Source organism: Coregonus clupeaformis, chromosome 23, assembly GCF_020615455.1.
Source record: "Coregonus clupeaformis isolate EN_2021a chromosome 23, ASM2061545v1, whole genome shotgun sequence".
NCBI classification, from domain to species: domain Eukaryota; kingdom Metazoa; phylum Chordata; class Actinopteri; order Salmoniformes; family Salmonidae; genus Coregonus; species Coregonus clupeaformis.
In genome coordinates, this window is record NC_059214.1 from 46,144,425 (window position 1) to 46,163,425 (window position 19,001).

General features: G+C 44.1%; 1 protein-coding gene across 2 annotated transcripts in view; it reads right to left on the minus strand.

Moving 5' to 3' along the window:
* uxs1 (UDP-glucuronate decarboxylase 1) overlaps positions 1-19,001 on the minus strand; it is a 112,949-nt gene that overhangs the window by 77,957 nt on the left and 15,991 nt on the right. For both annotated transcript variants that reach the window (XM_041843924.2, XM_041843925.2), the window contains 2 exons: positions 10,011-10,059; positions 8,891-8,934 (listed from right to left, as the gene is read on the minus strand). In XM_041843924.2, coding sequence (XP_041699858.1) covers positions 8,891-8,934; positions 10,011-10,059 — 93 coding nt within the window. The remainder of the gene's footprint in view (positions 1-8,890; positions 8,935-10,010; positions 10,060-19,001) is intronic.

Consider the following 19,001-nt stretch of genomic DNA (forward strand, 5'->3'; position numbering starts at 1 on the left):
TTGATTGTGCTGATGAGAGCTGTAAGGCTACTGAGATGAACAGAACAGTAGAGGACTTCATTAGGGACATCATCAGGGCTTCCTCTTAGGCTTGGCCCCTCTGGCCTGTGGGTTAACACTGTGTGATTGTGGCAGGGAACAGTGTGTGTATAGTGGCAAGGGAAGAGGGCAGCAACGTTGTTGCCTTCCATATCCCCCCCCCCCCCAGGGAAGACTGGGCCGGCAGTTGGGAAAACCACATAACCAGCGTGACAACACACTCTTTCTCCTCTAAAGGCATCTTTGGGGGGATAGTTGCAAACTATCTCCCCCCTAAACCCTTCAGAAGAGAGGGAGACTTCACCCTAATTAGACAGCCCATTCAAGGCCATTGTGGGCCGATCTGTTCCCTAACAGAACAGGAGTCATTCCCCCCTCTGAGGACTGATGTGTGTGTGTGTGTGTGTGTGTGTGTGTGTGTGTGTGTGTGTGTGTGTGTGTGTGTGTGTGAGGGGGGGTTACTGTGCCTTCTCAGTCCTTCTCGCTCTCTACTCATTCGTCCCTCTCTCTACTTATCTCTGAAAAATGTGCCGTTAGGGCGAAATTAGATTTCCGTCCAATTTGGCCGTGTTTAGCTGAGACAGCATGGTGAGAGTCTTTAAGAGGCGTACCTAGGAAGCTGGGTGAACTTAAATGGGGAAGACAGGTGCTAAGAGAGGCAGTGAGATGGGATTTAGTTCCATGATTAATCATGCCTGGGGACCTTGTGATGACCGTGTGTGTGTGTGTTAGGCTTGGGCGGTACACTGTATACTGGGGTATTTGGAAATAGCCACAGGATGGTTTTTCAAAACCGTCAATACCGTTGAAACTACACTGAACCAAAATATAAACACAACATGTAGTGTTGGTCCCATGTTTCACAAATTTGTTTACATCCCTGTTAATTAGCATTTCTCCTTTGCCAAGATAATCCATCCACCTGACAGGTGTGGCATATCAAGAAGCTGATTAAACAGCATGATCATTACACAGGTGCACCTTGTGCTGGGGACAACAAAAGGCCACTTTAAAATGTGCAGTTTTGTCACACAACACAATGCTACAGATGTCTCAAGTTTTGAGGGAGCGTGCAATTGGCATGCTGACTGCAGGAATGTCCACCAGAGCTGTTGGCAGATAATTTAATGTTCCTTTCTCTACATAAGCCGCCTCCAACATCCAACCCGCCTCACAACGGCAGACCATGTGTATGGCGTTGTGTGAGCGAGAGGTTCGCTGATGTCAACGTTGTGAACAGAGCGCCCCATGGTGGCAGTGGGGTTATGGTATGGGCAGGCACAAGCTACGAACAACGAACACAATTGCATTTTATCTATGGCAATTTGAATGCAGAGACACCTCAACAAGATCCTGAGGCCCATTGTCGTGCCATTCATCCGCCACCATCACCTCATGTTTCAGCATGATAATGCATGGCCCCATGTCGCAAGGATCTGTGCACAATTCCAGGAAGCTGTATACTCACCAGACAGGTCACCCATTGAGCATTTTTGGAATGCTCTGGATCAACGTATACAACAAGCGTGCTCCAGTTCCCGCCAATATCCAGCAACTTCACACAGCCATTGAAGAGAAGTGGGACAACATTCTACAGGCCACAATCAACAGCCTGATCAACTCTATGTGAAGGAGAAGTGTCGCGCTGCATGAGGCAAATGGTGGTCACACCAGATACTGACTGGTTTTCTGATCCACGCCCCTACCTTTTTTTTTAAAGGTATCTGAGACCAACAGATGCATATCTGTATTCCTAGTCATGTGAAATCTATAGATTAGGGCCTCATTTATTTATTTAAATTGACTGTATTCCTTATATGAACTGCAACTCAGTAAAATCTTTGAAATTGTTGCATGTTGTATTTATACATTTTGTTCAGTATATTTTCTTTGACGTTTTTTTATTTATAAATCCGAAGCAATTTTTTTGTTTGTATTTTTTTATTTTACCCCTTTTTCTCCCCAATTTCGTGGTATCCAATTGGTAGTTACAGTCTTGACCCATCGCTGCAACTCCCGTACGGACTCGGGAGAAGCGAAGGTCGAGAACCGTGCGTCCTCCGAAACACAACCCAGCCGAGTCGCACTGCTTCTTGACACAATGCCCGCTTAACCCGGAAGCCAGCCACACCAATGTGTCGGAGGAAACACCGTACACCTGGCGACCGTGTCAGCGTAGACTGCGCCCTGCCCGCCACAGGAGTCGCTAGTACGCGATGGGACAAGAATATCCCAGCCGGCCAAACCCTCCCCTAACCTGGATGACGCTGGGCCAATTGTGCGCCGCCCCATTGGTCTCCCGGTCGCGGCCGGCTGCGACAGAGCCTGGACTCAAACCAGGATCTCTAGTGGCACAGCTAGCACTGCAATGCAGTGCTGTCACGCCCTGGCCTACAGAACTCTAGCTAGTTTGGTCAGGGTGTGAATATTCTAGATTTGTATTTCTATGTTGGCCGGTGTGGTTCCCAATCAGAGGCAGCTGTCGCTCGTTGTCTCTGATTGGGAATCATACTTAGGCAGCCTTTTGGCACTGTCTAGTTGAGGGTTCTTGTCCCGTGTAAGGTTTGTTGTGTTGTACCTTTGGACTTCACGTTTCGTTTCCTTTGTTGTTTTGTCGTGTGTTTATCGTTAATAAACATGTACGCATATCACGCTGCGCCTTGGTCCGACCCTTCTTTAAACAAACGTGACAAGTGCCTTAGACCAAAGCGCCACTCGGGAGGCCTGAAGCTACTTTTTAAGTAAATACCTGTAGTTAACTAGTGAAATACATTAGGAGATTAAGAAGATTGTGTTCTTCATTTCACCTGTCACATAATTTTTCATTGTGAAGCTTCCCGGTAGTCCCCAGTCACATGGTGTTTGTTTACAAGTCCATAACAAAGAGACCGGAGTTTTGTGAGTCACTCACTGTTGTGCAGCACACGCCAGGTGATCTAGTTACAGTATGGAATTCACAACTAAATGTTTGCCATCTAAGTTAACTGTCTAAAATGTGCTAAATGCTCTGCAGTTGTGCATTTGCTTTGCTAATTTAGTAGCTAGTTAGCAATCTAGCTAAGTAGTTAGCTGCTTCTAAAACAGGGGTGTCAAATTCATTCCATGGAGGGCCTAGCATCTGCAGGTTTTTGGTTTTTCCTTTCAATTAAGACATAGACAACCAGGTGAGGGGAGTTCCTTACTAATTAGTGACCTTATTTCATCAAATCAAGCTTCACTTGGTAACAGCAGAGAATCCCCTCCTGGATCAAGAGCCTTGCTGTCTAATATTTGTTTTGTGCAGAGAATCCCCTCCTGGATCAAGAGCCTTGCTGTCTAATATTTGTTTTGTGCAGAGAATCCCCTCCTGGATCAAGAGCCTTGCTGTCTAATATTTGTTTAGTGCAGAGAATCCCCTCCTTGATCAAGAGCCTTGCTGTCTAATATTTGTTTAGTGCGTTCAGCAAACTGTAAGTAGCATTTGTTTAGTTACTTGTATAACTTTATGAGCTGGGATGTCTGTCCTGCAAATATTTTAGGCCAGAGACTGTTAGCATTTATTTAGCGATCTCTGTGGGATTTTACAAGTACTTGTTAGCATTGCTAACCTTTGGATTTCAAAGGCTCATTGGGGTTTGAAAATAGCTCCTTTTGTGTTCAGTGCCGGTATTACTATGAAAATCTGGATACCGCCCAAACCTAGTGTGTTTGTGTCTCTGTGTGTGTGTGTGTGTGTGTGTGTGTGTGCGCGCCTTCATGCCTGCCAAGGCGAGTGAGTGAGATACAGTGCATTCGGAAAGTATTCAGACCACTTCCCTGTCTCCACTTTGTTACATTACAGCCTTATTTTTAAATCAATTAAAACAATTAATAAAAAAACTCAAATCTACACACAATACCCCATAATGACAACGCAGAAACAGGTTTTTAGAAATTGTTGCAAATGTATAAGAAATGAAAAAATGAAATACTTATTTACATAAGTATTCAGACCCTTTGCTATGAGACTCGAAATGTAGCTCAGGTGCATCCTGTTTCCGTTGATCATCCTTAAGATGTTTCTACAACTTGATTGGAGTCCACCTGTGCAAAATTCAATAGATTTGACATGATTTGGAAAGGCACACCCCCCTGTCTATATAAGGTCCCACAGTTGACAGTGCATGTCAGAGCAAAAACCAAGCCATGAGGTTGAGGGAATTGTCCGTAGAGCTCCGAGACAGGATTGTGTCAAGGCACAGATCTGGGGAAGGGTACAAAAACCTTTCTGCAGCATTGAAGGTCTCCAAGAACACAGTGGCCTTCATCATTCTTAAATGGAAGAAGTTTGGAACCATCAAGACTCTTCCTAGAGCTGGCCGCCCGGCCAAACTGAGAAATCGGGGCAGAAGGGCCTTGGTCAGGGAGGTGACCAAGAACCCGATGGTCACTCTGACAGAGCTCAAGAGGTCCTCTCCAAGGACAACCATCTCTGCAGTACTCCACCAATCAGTCCTTTATAGTAGAGTGGCCAGACGGAAGCCACTCCTCAGTAAAAGGCACATGACAGCCCGCTTGGAGTTTGCCAAAAGGCACCTAAAGGACTCTCAGACCATGAGAAACAAGATTATCTGGTCTGATGAAACCAAGATTGAACTCTTTGGCCTGAATGCCAAGTGTCACATCTGGAGGAAACCTGGCACCATACCTACGGTGAATCATGGTGGTAGCAGCATCATGCTGTGGGGATGTTTTTCAGAGGCAGGGACTTGGAGACTAGTCAGGATCGAGGGAAAGATGAACGGAGCAAAGTACAGAGAGATCCTTGATGAAAACCTTCTACAGAGCGCTCAGGACCTCAGACCGGGGGGAAGGGTCACCTTCCAACAGGACAATGACCCTAAGCACACAGCCAAGACAACGCAGGAGTGGCTTCGGGACAAGTCTCTGAATGTCCTTGAGTGGCCCAGCTAGAGCCCGGACTTGAACCTGACAGAGCTTGAGAAGATCTGCAGAGAAGAATGGGAGAAACGCCCAAATACAGGTGTGCCAAACTTGTAGCGTCATACCCAAGAAGACTCAAGGCTGAAATCGCTGTCAAAGGAGCTTCAACAAAGTACTGAGTAAAGGGTCTGAATACTTATGTAAATGTAATATTTCTATTTTTTATGTTTTATAAATTTGCAAAATATTCTAAAACCCTTTTTTTGCTTTGTCATTATGGGGTATTCTACGTAGATTGATGAGGGAAAAAAACCAAACTCCAACATGATCTTACCACCAATATTAACATTTACACCTACTATCGTCGAACGATTTAGGGTACAATACCCACTATTCTCACAGGGCTTTAGTTTGCAGATGCACATAAACAGACCGGTATCCCTTCTTCCTTTTCTTTCCAAAATAGTTGAGCATGCTTTCTCTGACCAACTCTCTCAGAACGATCTTCTTGACCCTAACCAGTCAGGCTTCAAGACGGGTCACTCAACCGAGACTGCTCTTCTCTGTGTCATGGAGGCTCTCCGCACTGCCAAAGTTGACTCTCTCTCCTTTGTTCTCATCCTCTTAGATCAGGGGTCTCCAACAGGTCGATCGCGAGCTACCAGTAACTCACAGCCCACCTATGAGTAGCTCGCCAATCTAATCTGAAAGAAAGTACATGCATTTTTTTGTGTTCCATCGCAAACTGTCATAAACATAAAGCTCCCGGCTTTATCCCACCCCTGGTTAGCCACTATTGGCTTAAAAAGCCAAACGTAACACAATATCTGCCAATTAATTTCCAGCAATATTGCCCGTCTGTCTGTTTGATGTGCGCGTTTGTCTATCAGTCCGTATGTAGCCAGGTAGCGATGCTAATGATAACCGCTGTCTTGTGGGTAGACAGAAAGACTTTCCCCATAAACCTTCTCAATGAAATGTAAACTGCAAAGTAGACTTACTTGACAGAACAAGACTATATCATGATTATTTGTATAAATTGGGTGGCCATTGTTTTGCAAACATGACATGTTCTGCAGCAGTAGGCCTAACAGCAGAAACATCGCTAGACTGACACATTCCTCTCTTGCTAGATGCACAATTAACGTTTTATTTCCAGACCTATAAAATGGTCTGATGTGATTTAAGCATTGATATGGACTCAGAACATCCATTTTTGTTGTTTCTTTATAAATAATTGGTATATTGAAAGTTTAAAAAATCCAAACCAGGAAAAATACAACTAAGAAAACAGGTTATGGGGCCTGTCATGCCAAATACTGTTTGTTAACCATTATATTACCAGGTATATTGACAGAAAACACATATCTTGTACACCAAGGACCCAGGGAAGAGATGAAGGGTAGAGAAGAATGTGCCTATTTAAAAGCTATAAAGAAAATGAGTAGGTTGTGACTTTTTTTTTTTTAAGTAGCTAAAAAATGTTGGAAACTGGGCGTCTCTGCACACTCTTGGATTGCATCCTACCTGGCATGTCGCTCCTACCAGGTGACATGGAGAGGATCTGTGTCTGCCCCACATGCTCTCACTACTGGTGTCCCCCAGGGCTCGGTTCTAGGCCCTCTCCTTTTCTCTCTATACATCATCAAGTCACTCGGCTCCGTCATATCCTCACATGGTCTCTCCTATCATTGCTATCCGGATGACACAACTACTTTTCTTCTGACACCCAGTTGTTAGTGCTGAGCGATTAGTGTTTTTTGAGGTTGGTTCGGTTTCAGTTCAATTATAACAAAAATAATCACGGTTTTCAATAATTTGTTCAAATATTAAATGCATTATGAAATAATAACATTCAATTGATTTTAGAGCTTTTGAATGGAAATTCCAAAGCCCAAAATAGTGAACATTCAATTGCCAATAACATGTCAAACATATTCCATTGTCTCTGTCAGGTCCACATTAGGTAGACATCAATAGAAAACTAGGAAATTACTATGAAATAATAATGACTTCATTTTTATTTGATGACTTTATTAATTTTCATTCCTTAAAGTCATCTCATCTCTGCTCAGGCAGTAGCAGCCAGCCATCCATCTAGCGTTATCTCTGTGCTCCCCATTCTGTACTGTCTTTAGTAATCCTATTTAGCTAGCCTGCCCAAGTATGCTGCAGAGCTGTCTGACGAAATCATTTTATTTGTTTTTCAAAGAAGATAAGGCATACTTTCACAAACTGCCTCTATCCCTCCCGCTCGTTGTTGTGTTGTGTACATTCCTCTCTCATGCTGTCTTTGCGTATCTAACCTAACGTAGCAGGTGTGAAAATGTATCCATCTCCGTCCGAGCCGGAAAGAACAGCCACAATGGATTATGGTCATTGTAGTTAATTACCACGTTTCTGCGCTGAGCTAGGTTGAATATTTTGCTTAATGAAAACTACAACTCTCTTCAGTCCAGCATCTCACATAGATCTTGACTTGATTTATCTTGTGAATGAGCTGATTTCTTCTAGAGAAACAGCGCATTGGGCTCTGGACAACACCCTGTCATTCTCTGCAAACATCAAAGCAGTGACTTGCTCCTGCAGGTTCATGCTCTACAACATCCGTAGAGTACGACCCTACCTCACACAGGAAGCGGCGCAGGTTTTAATCAAGGCTTTGGTCATCTCCCATCTAAACTACTGCAGCTCTTTGTTGGCTGGGCTCCCTGGGCTCCCTTGTGCCATCAATCCTCTGCAACTTATCCAGAACGCCGCAACCCGCCTGGAGTTCAACCTTCCAAAGTTCTCCCATGTCACTCCGCACACTCCACTGGCTTCCAGTCGAAGCTCACATCCACTACAAGACAATGGTACTTGCCTATGGAGCAGCAAGAGGAACCTTAAGGCTCTGCTTAAACCCTACACCCCAACCCGAGTACTCCATTCTGCCACCTCTGGTGTCTTAGCCGTTCCACCTCTACGGGGGGGTCAGCTCCCACTCAGACATGTCATAGGTCTTCTCTGTCCTGGCACCCCAATGGTGGAACCAGCTTCCCCCTGAAGCAAGGACAGCAGAGTCCCAGCCAATCTAACTCTTTAAAGAGTATCTTAAATGAATTCCACGCAATTGGTATCTTCCTACTAGCACTGATGTTGCTGATAACTACTTTATTGAGGGGAATCGTACTTGCTATGACTGTGATATGTGGTTGTCTCACCCAGCTATCTTAAGATTAATGCACAAAGTCGCTCTGGATAAGAGAGTCTGCTAAATGACTCAAATATAGTGTAAACTTAGTCCACACCCACCCACTCAGAGACACGCATCCACTCAGAGACACCCACCCACTCAGACACGCACCCACTCAGAGACACGCATCCACTCAGAGACAGCCACCCACTCAGAGACACACATCCACTCAGAGACACCCACCCACTCAGAGACACCCACCCACTCAGAGACACGCATCCACTCAGAGAAACTTAAATGCCTCATGAGCTTACGTCAACTGTCTTAACCCATCAGAACCCCAAATATAAACTTGTTTAACTCCACTGTTTGTAAACCATGTAAATAAACAAACACTGTACTCTTCAAAATATGGTTAAAACTATCATTTTGATATCATGGACGGTCAGTCCTGGCATCCATAGCTCCATCTATGGATTATTATATATTATTTCTCCAGCCCCATTCCTCAGCTGTTTACTAAAACTGAGGAGAGGTGACTGCATTATCGTTTGAACTGCAGATTGCCCGTTTAAGATATGGAACATCTGTAGCACAGCACACCACCATTAATACGATATGTCATGAATAAATATGCCACTGCTGGGAGATTAACTCTGCGTGTGTGTGTGTGTGTGTGTGTGTGTGTGTGTGCTTGCGTGTGGGCGTTTGCGGGTGTGTGTGTGTGTTTGCGGGGGGGTGTGTGTGTGTGTGTGTGAGATGAAGCAGTTATACCTCAGCTCCAGATCCCGGATCTTCTCTCTAAGGGGAGCAACTGCCTGTGTGAAAGAGATAGAGAGATAGAGATAAAGAGAGAGAGAGATAGATAGAGAGACCCCACAGGGATAATATGGTATCATGGTATTATCCTAGCGTAAGGACACACACAGTGTAAATGTAATGCTAAATAGCCATTTAGAGCAGTTGGGTTTGGGCTGCTCTGTACGACTGTGGAACTGTTTTCCCTGTTGGGGTAACAAATGCACCCGACGACAAGACGAAGTCACACATCGATAATTTAGTTTGTTGTATTCCCTTAAGCTTGCATCGTACGTGCACACACATTTTTGCTTGTTACGTTCCCAGACAACACCTTCACCCCATCGGTGTGAGACATCGAATCAGAGATCAGTGTCTGTCTGGGGGAGAAATGTCACCCTGGGTAAAAGCCTGCGCAGACACACACAAATGAGTGTTCAGAGGTACTTAGAACCATAAGGTCAGCCAGATATGAAACAGCCCTATTCTAATGAGGAAACTGACAGAAATAGAGCTCGCTCTCTCTCTCACACACACACACACACACACACACACACACACACACACACACAGAGAGAGACAGAGAGTGAGTGAGAGACCATCAACAATGCTAAACACATCCCAGGGTGACACAATGTGCAGTTTACAGGACAACTACAATCAAGTGTGTTTAGTGCTGAGCTGGAACAAAAGCACAGTGCAGCCCACCAGGAGTAGGAGTCTCTAGCCATCCATTCCTGCTCTAAATCATCATTAGTAATGCATCATCGCCCTCCCATTGTGCCTGTCAGTCTGACTATATCTGCATCATTTACAGCTCTCCCTCAGTGGCTGTTTGGGCCTTCAGGGTAACTATAACAATAAAGAGGCAGATGAAGAAGGAAAAAAAACAACGAGACGTTTGAACACCTCGGGCGTCAGGCCTCTAACTGGGAGTTTGAATTAAAATGCCTTCACACACAGCGACGCATCAGTGTGTACACTGTGCTGTGTGTGTATGTGTGTTGGATGGAGGGTTTTGTGCAGGGGACATTTTATTATTAATATTGCTCATGCATTGCATGATGGGAAAAATGTGGAGGAAGAGAGAACTCACCTCATCAATCCTTTCCTCAATCTTCATCTCTCCATGTTCCTGTATGGATCTAGAGAGATGAGAGAGAGAGAGAGAGAGAGATCCACACGTGGTCAAAACTCTAATCACGTCAGCCCAGTCAACAGCTCACCACACAAAGCCCGCCGTTAGGAACCCACGCTGCCCATCTGTCCCCCACTCCTCCACCACCTCTCCCCTGTCTGTCTGGTTGTCTGTCCAACCCCCTTTCCTCCTCCACTTCCTCTCATTCCCTAAATTGCATCATTTGCTCCCTTCATCCCCTCTTGGTCCCCCTCCATCCCCCGATCTCCTTAAATCCTCCTCCTCCATCCCCTTCAACCCTCCTCCCTATCTCCTTCATTCCTCCTCTTCCTCCATCCTCTTCAACCCTCCTCTTCCTCTATCCCCCCATCTCCTTCATTCCTCCTCTTCCTCTCCCTCCATCCTCTTCAACCCTCCTCTTCCTCTATCCCCACCCATTTCCTTCATTCCTCCTCTTCCTCCATCCTCTTCAACCCTCCTCTTCCTCTATCCCCACCCATCTCCTTCATTCCTCCTCTTCCTGTCCCTCCATCCCCTCCTCCCTCTATCCTGCTCTCCTTCCATTCTCCTCTTTGTCCCTCCATCCTCTCTTCCTCCCCATCCATCCTCCCTCCTCTCAGTCCATCCTATGTTCCCGTTGCAAGGCATAGCACCATGGGCAGGCATTAATCCCATGTTGTATCCCCGGCCCCCGACACCCCAACAACCTCCTCACACTCACAGATTTCCCAGTGGACGCACTCCCACAAAGTGGTTATACAAACAGACCAAACAGGTGGTCCCCAATAGGGCTGAGGTGGCCATTACATTTTGTCAGCCAGTTACTGTCGTGCAAATGACTGCCGGTCTCACAGTAATTGACCTTTAAATAACATAAAAAAGGTTTCTCTTCTCCAAGCCTCCACGCATACAAGACACTGATGCTCGCCTTTGGAACGTCTACATTTAAAAAAGTTTAATAAATCCATTTAATATACACAATAACAATACATGTATTAATTATTTTAGGCAGGTCTAAAGAAACATTACGATATGAAGATCATGTATTTCAGAAGAACAGAATATGAGTTGGCCTACTGTATGTTATCTGGCTATGCGCCATGCCATAGGCTGTATGTATGCTACAGTTGTGGTCAAAGGTTTTGAGAATGACACAAATACTAATTTTCACAAAGTCTGCTGCCTCAGTTTTGATGATGGCAATTTGCATATACTCCAGAATGTCATGAAGAGTGATCAGATTAATTGCAATTAATTGCAAAGTCCCTCATTGCCATGAAAATGAACTTAATCCCAAAAAAACATTTCCACTGCATTTCAGCCCTGCCACAAAAGGACCAGCTGCCATCATGTCAGTGATTCTCTTGTTAACACAGGTGAGAGTGTTGACGAGGACAAGGCTGGAGATCACTCTGTCATGCTGATTGAGTTAGAATAACAGACTGGAAGCTTTAAAAGGAGGGTGGTGCTTGAAATCATTGTTCTTCCTCTGTTAACCATGGTTACCTGAAAGGAAACACGTGCCGTCATCATTGCTTTGACAAAAAGGTCTTCACAGGCAAGGATATTGCTGCTAGTAAGATTGCACCTAAATCAACCATTTATCGGATCATCAAGAACTTCAAGGAGAGAGGTTCAATTGTTGTGAAGAAGGCGTCAGGGCGCCCAAGAAAGTCCAGCAAGTGCCAGGACCGTCTCCTAAAGTTGATTCAGCTGCGGGATCGGGGCACCACCAGTGCAGAGCTTGCTCAGGAATGGCAGCAGGCAGGTGTGAGTGCATCTGCACGCACAGTGAGGCAAAGACTTTTGGAGGATGACCTGGTGTCAAGAAGGGCAGCAAAGAAGCCACTTCTCTCCAGGAAAAACATCAGGGACAGACTGATATTCTGCAAAAGGTACAGGGATTGGACTGCTGAGGACTGGGGTAAAGTCATTTTCTCTGATGAATCCCCTTTCCGATTGTTTGGTGCATCCGGAAAAGACCTTGTCCGGAGAAGACAAGGTGAGCGCTACCATCAGTCCTGTGTCATGCCAACAGTAAAGCATCCTGAGACCATTCATGTGTGGGGTGGCTTCTCAGCCAAGGGAGTGGGCTCACTCACAATTTTGCCTAAGAACACAGCCATGAATGGTACCAACATCCTCCGAGAGCAAATTCTCCTAACCATCCAAGAACTGTTTGGTGACGACCAATGCCTTTTCCAGCATGATGGAGCACATTGCCATAAGGCAAAAGTGATAACTATGTGGCTCGGGAACAAAACATCTAAATGTTGGGTCCATGGCCAGGAAACTCCCCTAATCCCATTGAGAACTTGTGGTCGATCCTCAAGAGGCGGGTGGACAAACAAAAACCCACAAATTCTGACAAACTCCAAGCATTGATTATGCAAGAATGGGCTGCCATCAGTCAGGATGTGGCCCAGAAGTTAATTGACAGCATGCCAGGGCGGATTGCAGAGGTCTTGAAAAAGAAGGGTCAACACTGCAAATATTGACTCTTTGCATAAACTTAATGTAATTGTCAATAAAAGCCTTTGACACTTATGGAATGCTTGTAATTATACTTCAGTATACCATAGTAACATCTGCCAAAAATATCTCATAACACTGAAGCAGCGAACTTTGTGAAGACCAATACTTGTGTCATTCTCAAAACCTTTGACCACGACTGTAGTTCATTTAGCAGACAAGATATGCTTATAAATCCTGTGACATATACAGTGCATTCTGAAAGTATTCAGACCCCTTCACTTTTTCCACATTTTGTTATGTTACAGCCTTATTCTAAAATGGATTAAATAAAACAAATCCTCATCAATCTACACACAATACCCCATAATGACAAAGCGGAAATTGGTTTTTAGAAATGTTTGCAGATGTATTCAAATAAAAAACATACCTTATTTACATAAGTATTCAGACCCTCCGCTATGAGACTAGAAATTGAGCTTAGGTGCATCCTGTTTCCATTGATCATCCTTGAGATGTTTCGACAACTTGATTGGAGTCCACCTTAGATAAATTCTATTGATTGGACATGATTTGGAAAGGTACATACCTGTCTATATAAGGTCCCACAGTTGACAGTGCACGTCAGAGCAAAAACCAAGCCATGAGGTCGAAGGAATTGTCCGTAGAGCTCCGAGACAGGACTGTGTACTGCACTGTAATGCACTGTCAACTCAATCAATTGAATTTATCTAAGGTGGATTCCAATCAAGTTGTCGAAACATCTCAAGGATGATCAATGGAAACAGGATGCACCTAAGCTCAATTTTGAGTCTCATAGCAAAGGGTGTGAATACTGATGTAAATAAGGTATGTTTTTTTATTTTTAATACATTTGCTAAAATTTATAAAAACCTATTTCGCTTTGTCATTATTGGGTATTGGTATGAGGATCTTTTTTTATTTAATCAATTTTAGAATAAGGCTGTAAAAAGGGAAGGGGTCTGAATAATTTCCCGAATGCACCGTATGTGGAAGTAGTTTAGTGGCCAAAACAATAGCAGTAAGGAAAAAATTCAATGTTTCATCAAATATGTTTATTTTATTTATTTTTATACTTAAAGGGGTCCTAAAATTCAAAATCAAATAGCAAAACTATCCTTGGTATGACCATCTTAAAACAATTCCGTATGTTAGCTTAGGCCCCCGGCTTAGATTCTAAATTAATACGAGCAGCTGAGAAATAAAGATAGTAGCAGGTGGGATCCTCCTCTTTTTAGTGGCAACAATCAAAACTCTGCTTTCACACGGGATTGCATATAGAAATGTCTGGGCTCATAAGAACACTTATTTCACTCCAGGCACCAACCACTGTTTGAGGAGCATGCAGCCTCTAGCTATGCGACAGGTGATATTCCGCCCAAACTCTGTACGCCATGGGCTCTCCAACACTGTTCCTGAAACTACCCAGTGCTTCATTTAGGAAACAAAGTGAAATCTGTTCAGGAACATCAATAGTAACATGTTTTCACAACTAAACACATTTCATTAAACTGTTGACAGCCCCTCTCTCTGCGCGCTTGAGAAAGGAATGAAGGAGAGAGAGGAGGAGGGAAACGCATGGTGGTGAGACATTCTGTAGCTAAAGGTAATGTCAGCATATTAATTATGAAAATATAAAAAATGCCCTATTACTAGGCTATTAAAAATAAAATACAAATGTATAACTGTAGACTAACTCTGTAAGCCGCCCTGCCCAATCAATAAACCAACAGCATCGCCTAGGGCTATACATTCTTTCCCGGACTCATGGATAGAAAGTTCAGAGCGTAGAGTAAGGTAACCAGTCCATCCAGAATGCATAATAATACAGTCCAACCTCAAAGGCGATTACTATAATTTGTTTAATTTTGGAGTATAGGCTAGACCAATTATGTACCAAAGAAATCTTAAATGTATTTAATGTTTTATGTTTTTCTGCAATTAGCAATATGTGGTAGGCTATTAAGCCTGTATGTATGGTATGACGGCACCATCATTATTTTAATTCTGGGGGGGTTTCGGCCTCATAATATTATTACACTGAGTGAATAAAAAATTAAGAATACCTTCCTAATATTGAGTTGCACCCCCTTTTGCCCTCAGAACAGCCTCAATTCGTCATGGCATGGACTATAAGTTGTCGAAAGAGTTCCACAGGGATGCTGGTCCATGTAGACTCCAATGCTTCCCACAGTTGTGTCAAGATGGCTGGATGTCCTTTGGGTGGTGGACCAGTCTTGATACACACAGGAAACTGTTGAGTGTGAAAAACCCAGCAGTGTTACAGTTCTTGACACACTCAAACCGATGCGCCTGGCACCTAATATCATACCCCATTCAAAGGCACTTTTGTCTTGCCCATTCACCCTCTGAATGGCACAGAACGGGACCGCCGAGTGCTGAAGCGTGAACCGTGTAACAATTGTCTGTCCTCGGTTGCAACACTCACTACCAAGTTCCAAACTGCCTCTGGAAGCAACGTCAGCACAATAACTGTTTGTCGGGAGCTTCATGAAATGGGTTTCCATGGCCGAGCAGCCGCACAAAAGCCTAAGGTCAATGCCAAGCGTTGGCTGGAGTGGTGTAAAGCTTGCCGCCATTGGACTCTGGAGAAGTGGAAACGCGTTCTCTGGAGTGATGAATCACACTTCACTATCTGGCAGTCCGACGGACGAATCTGGGTTTGGCGGATGCCAGGAGAACGCTACCTGCCCCAATGCATAGTGCAAACTGTACAATTTGGTGGAGGAGGAATAATGGCCTGGGGCTGTTTTTCATAATTCGGGCTAGGCCCCTTAGTTCCACTGAAGATAAACCTTAATGCTATAGCATACAATGACATTCTAGACGATTCTGTACTTCCAACTTTGTGGCAACAGTTTGGGGAAGGCCCTTTCCTGTTTCAGCATGACAATGCCCACGTGCACAAAGCGAGGTCCATACAGAAATGGTTTAATAAAGATTGGTGTGGAAGAAATTGACTGGCCTGCACAGAACCCTGACCTCAACCCCATCAAATACCTTTCGAATGAATTGGAACACTGACTGCGAGCCAGGCCTAAATCACCCAAGATCAGTGCCGACCTCACTAATGCTCGTGGTTGAATGGAAGCAAGTCCCCACAGCAACGTTCCAACATCTAGTGGAAAGCCTTCCCAAAAGAGTGGAGGCTGTTGTAGCAGCAAGGGGGGGGGGGGACCAACTCCATATTAATGCCCATGATTTTAGAATGAGACGTTCGACTTTTGGCCATGTAGTGTACACAATCCATGTCTCAATTATTTCAAGGCTTAAAAATCCTTCTTTAACCTGTCTCCTCCCCTTCATCTGCACTGATTGAAGTGGATTTACCAAGTGACATCAATAAGGGATAATAGCTTTCACCTGGATTCACCTGGTCAGTCTATGTCATGGAAATATTTATCTTGGCTAGGTCGCAGTTGTAAATGAGAACTTGTTCTCAACTGGCTTACCTGGTTAAATACAGTGATCGAAAAACGTATTTGATCCCCTGCTGATTTTGTACGTTTGCCCACTGACAAAGACATGATCAGTCTATAATTTTAATGGTAGGTTTATTTGAACAGTGAGAGACAGAATAACAACAAAAAAATCCAGAAAAACGCATGTTAAAAATGTTATAAATTGATTTGCATTTTAAATGAGGGAAATAAGTATTTGACCCCTCTGCAAAACATGACTTAGTACTTGGTGGCAAAACCCTTGTTGGCAATCACAGAGGTCAGACGTTTCTTGTAGTTGGCCACCAGGTTTGCACACATCTTAGGAGGGATTTTGTTCCACTCCTCTTTGCAGATCTTCTCCATGACTATTAAGGTTTCGAGGCTGACGTTTGGCAACTCGAACCTTCAGCTCCCTCCACAGATTTTCTATGGGATTAAGGTCTGGAGACTGGCTAGGCCACTCCAGGACCTTAATTTGCTTCTTCTTGAGCCACTCCTTTGTTGCTTTGGGTCATTGTCATGCTGGAATATAATAATAATAATAATAATAATAATAATAATATAGCCATTTAGCAGACGCTTTTATCCAAAGCGACTTACAGTCATGCGTGCATAATTTTTTTTGTGTATGGGTGGTCCCGGGGTTCGAACCCACTACCTTGGCGTTACAAGCGCCGTGCTCTACCAGCTGAGCTACATATAATATACACCCATCCACGAAGCATTTTCAATGCCCTGGCTGAGGGAAGGAGGTTCTCACCCAAGATTTGACGGTACATGGCCCCGTCCATCATCCCTTTGATGCAGTGAAGTTGTCCTGTCCCCTTAGCAGAAAAACACCCCCAAAGCATAATGTTTCCACCTCCATGTTTGACGGTGGGGATGGTGTTCTTGGGGTCATAGGCAGCATTTCTCCTCCTCCAAACACGGCGAGTTGAGTTGATGCCAAAGAGCTCGATTCTGGTCTCATCTGACCACAACACTTTCACCCAGTTCTCCTCTGAATCATTCAGATGTTCATTGGCAAACTTCAGATGGGCCTGTATATGTGCTTTCTTGAGCAGGGGGACCTTGCGGGCACTGCAGGATTTCAGTCCTTCACGGCGTAGTGTGTTACCAATTGTTTTCTTGGTGATTATGGTCCCAGCTGCCTTGAGATCATTGACAAGATCCTCCCGTGTAGTTCTGGGCTGATTCCTCACCGTTCTCATGATCATTGCAACTCCACGAGGTGAGATCTTGCATGGAGCCCCAGGCCGAGGGAGATTGACAGTTGTTTTGTGTTTCTTCCATTTGCGAATAATCGCACCAACTGTTGTCACCTTCTCACCAAGTTGCTTGGCGATGGTCTTGTAGCCCATTCCAGCCTTGTGTAGGTCTACAATCTTGACCCTGACATCCTTGGAGAGCTCTTTGGTCTTGGCCATGGTGGAGAGTTTGGAATCTGATTTTTTGATTGCTTCTGTGGACAGGTGTCTTTTTTACAGGTAACAAGCTGAGAGTGTGTTCCTAATCTCAGCTCGTTTCCCGTATAAAAGACACCTGGGAGCCAGAAATCTTTCTGATTGAGAGGGGGTCAAATACTTATTTCCCTCATTAAAATGCAAATCAATTTATAACATTTATGACATGCGTTTTTCTGGATTTTTTTGTTGTTATTCTGTCTCTCACTGTTCAAATAAACCTACCATTAAAATTATAGACTGATCATTTCTTTGTCAGTGGGCAAACATACAAAATCAGCAGGGGATCAAATACTTTTTTCCCCTCACTGTAAAGATGAAATAAAAATTAAAAAGAGCAGGTGTTCCTAATGTTTTGAAAACTCAGTGTATAGGCCTATGCAGAAGCTCTAATATTCATATGGTATTTTGAATGAATCCTCATTTTAGAAAGCGCTGTCCATTTTCCTGTGTTAGGCTTTGAAACAACATCCACAATGACCATGTTTCAACCAGTTTTAAAAGCATGATACTGTTCTGATAAGTGTTTGATGTGATTTTCGATTGCATTTCCATTGATGTCAGAGTGGTTAGAGGGACAGTAGAGTGCTGAGTACCAGATCATTAGGACCTGATGGTTGTTAGCAAGTTGGGTACTACCATCGCATGTCCAGAGTGCATAAGAGGAGATTACCGTGACTCAACGGTCATGTGGAATTTTACTGCGGTCATGACTCATGACTGCCGGTGTGGCGGTAATGCGATCACCGCAACAGCCCTACTCCCCACCCAATGTCAATCCCCTCAGCATGACAGGGCATCTTTCCATCCCTGCCTTCTGACCGACCCACACAGACAGACATATTAGACACACACATAGGCTATCAACGCACACGGAGACTGAGAAAGAGAGAGAGAGACAGAGAGACAGCGAGAGAGAGAAAAGAAGACAAAAACAGCATGAGCGGGAAATCCCGAGCGCATGCATGCGTGTGCTTTCTACAACCCCAGTTATATAATCTGCACTGCATTGTTGGTTAAGGGCATGTAAGTAAGCATTTCACTATAAGGTCTACACCTGTTGTATTCGGCTCATGTGACCAATACATTAGAATTTTGATTTAATTTAGGTCCTACAGGATTGCTCCTCTCTCTCCTTGGTCCATTTATATATCAAACAGTAACACACCTGGTTGCTCACATCAACAACCAACTCAGTGATGTAACATGGTTGATTGGCTAGTTAAGCCAAGTCATGTGCTGTTTAGAGTCTGAATCCAACCCTGATTTCAACCTACAAGAATCAAAAACAGGATGAACACTAGCAGCCTGGAGAAAGAGAATTGAATGTGCTTTGGTGCATTCCTTCTAACAGAACAAATATTGTAGAGACTGAGTATAACTCTCTAACAGTCCTGGGTTGTTGAGTGTGTTTTGAGTCTGTCCAATGCAATTAAGGGTGATGGGAGTGCAGTGGGAAGGAATGGGAGTCAAAACGAGTAACAGAATGGAATGGATAGAAAAGGAATAGCAATAGCATGACATATAAA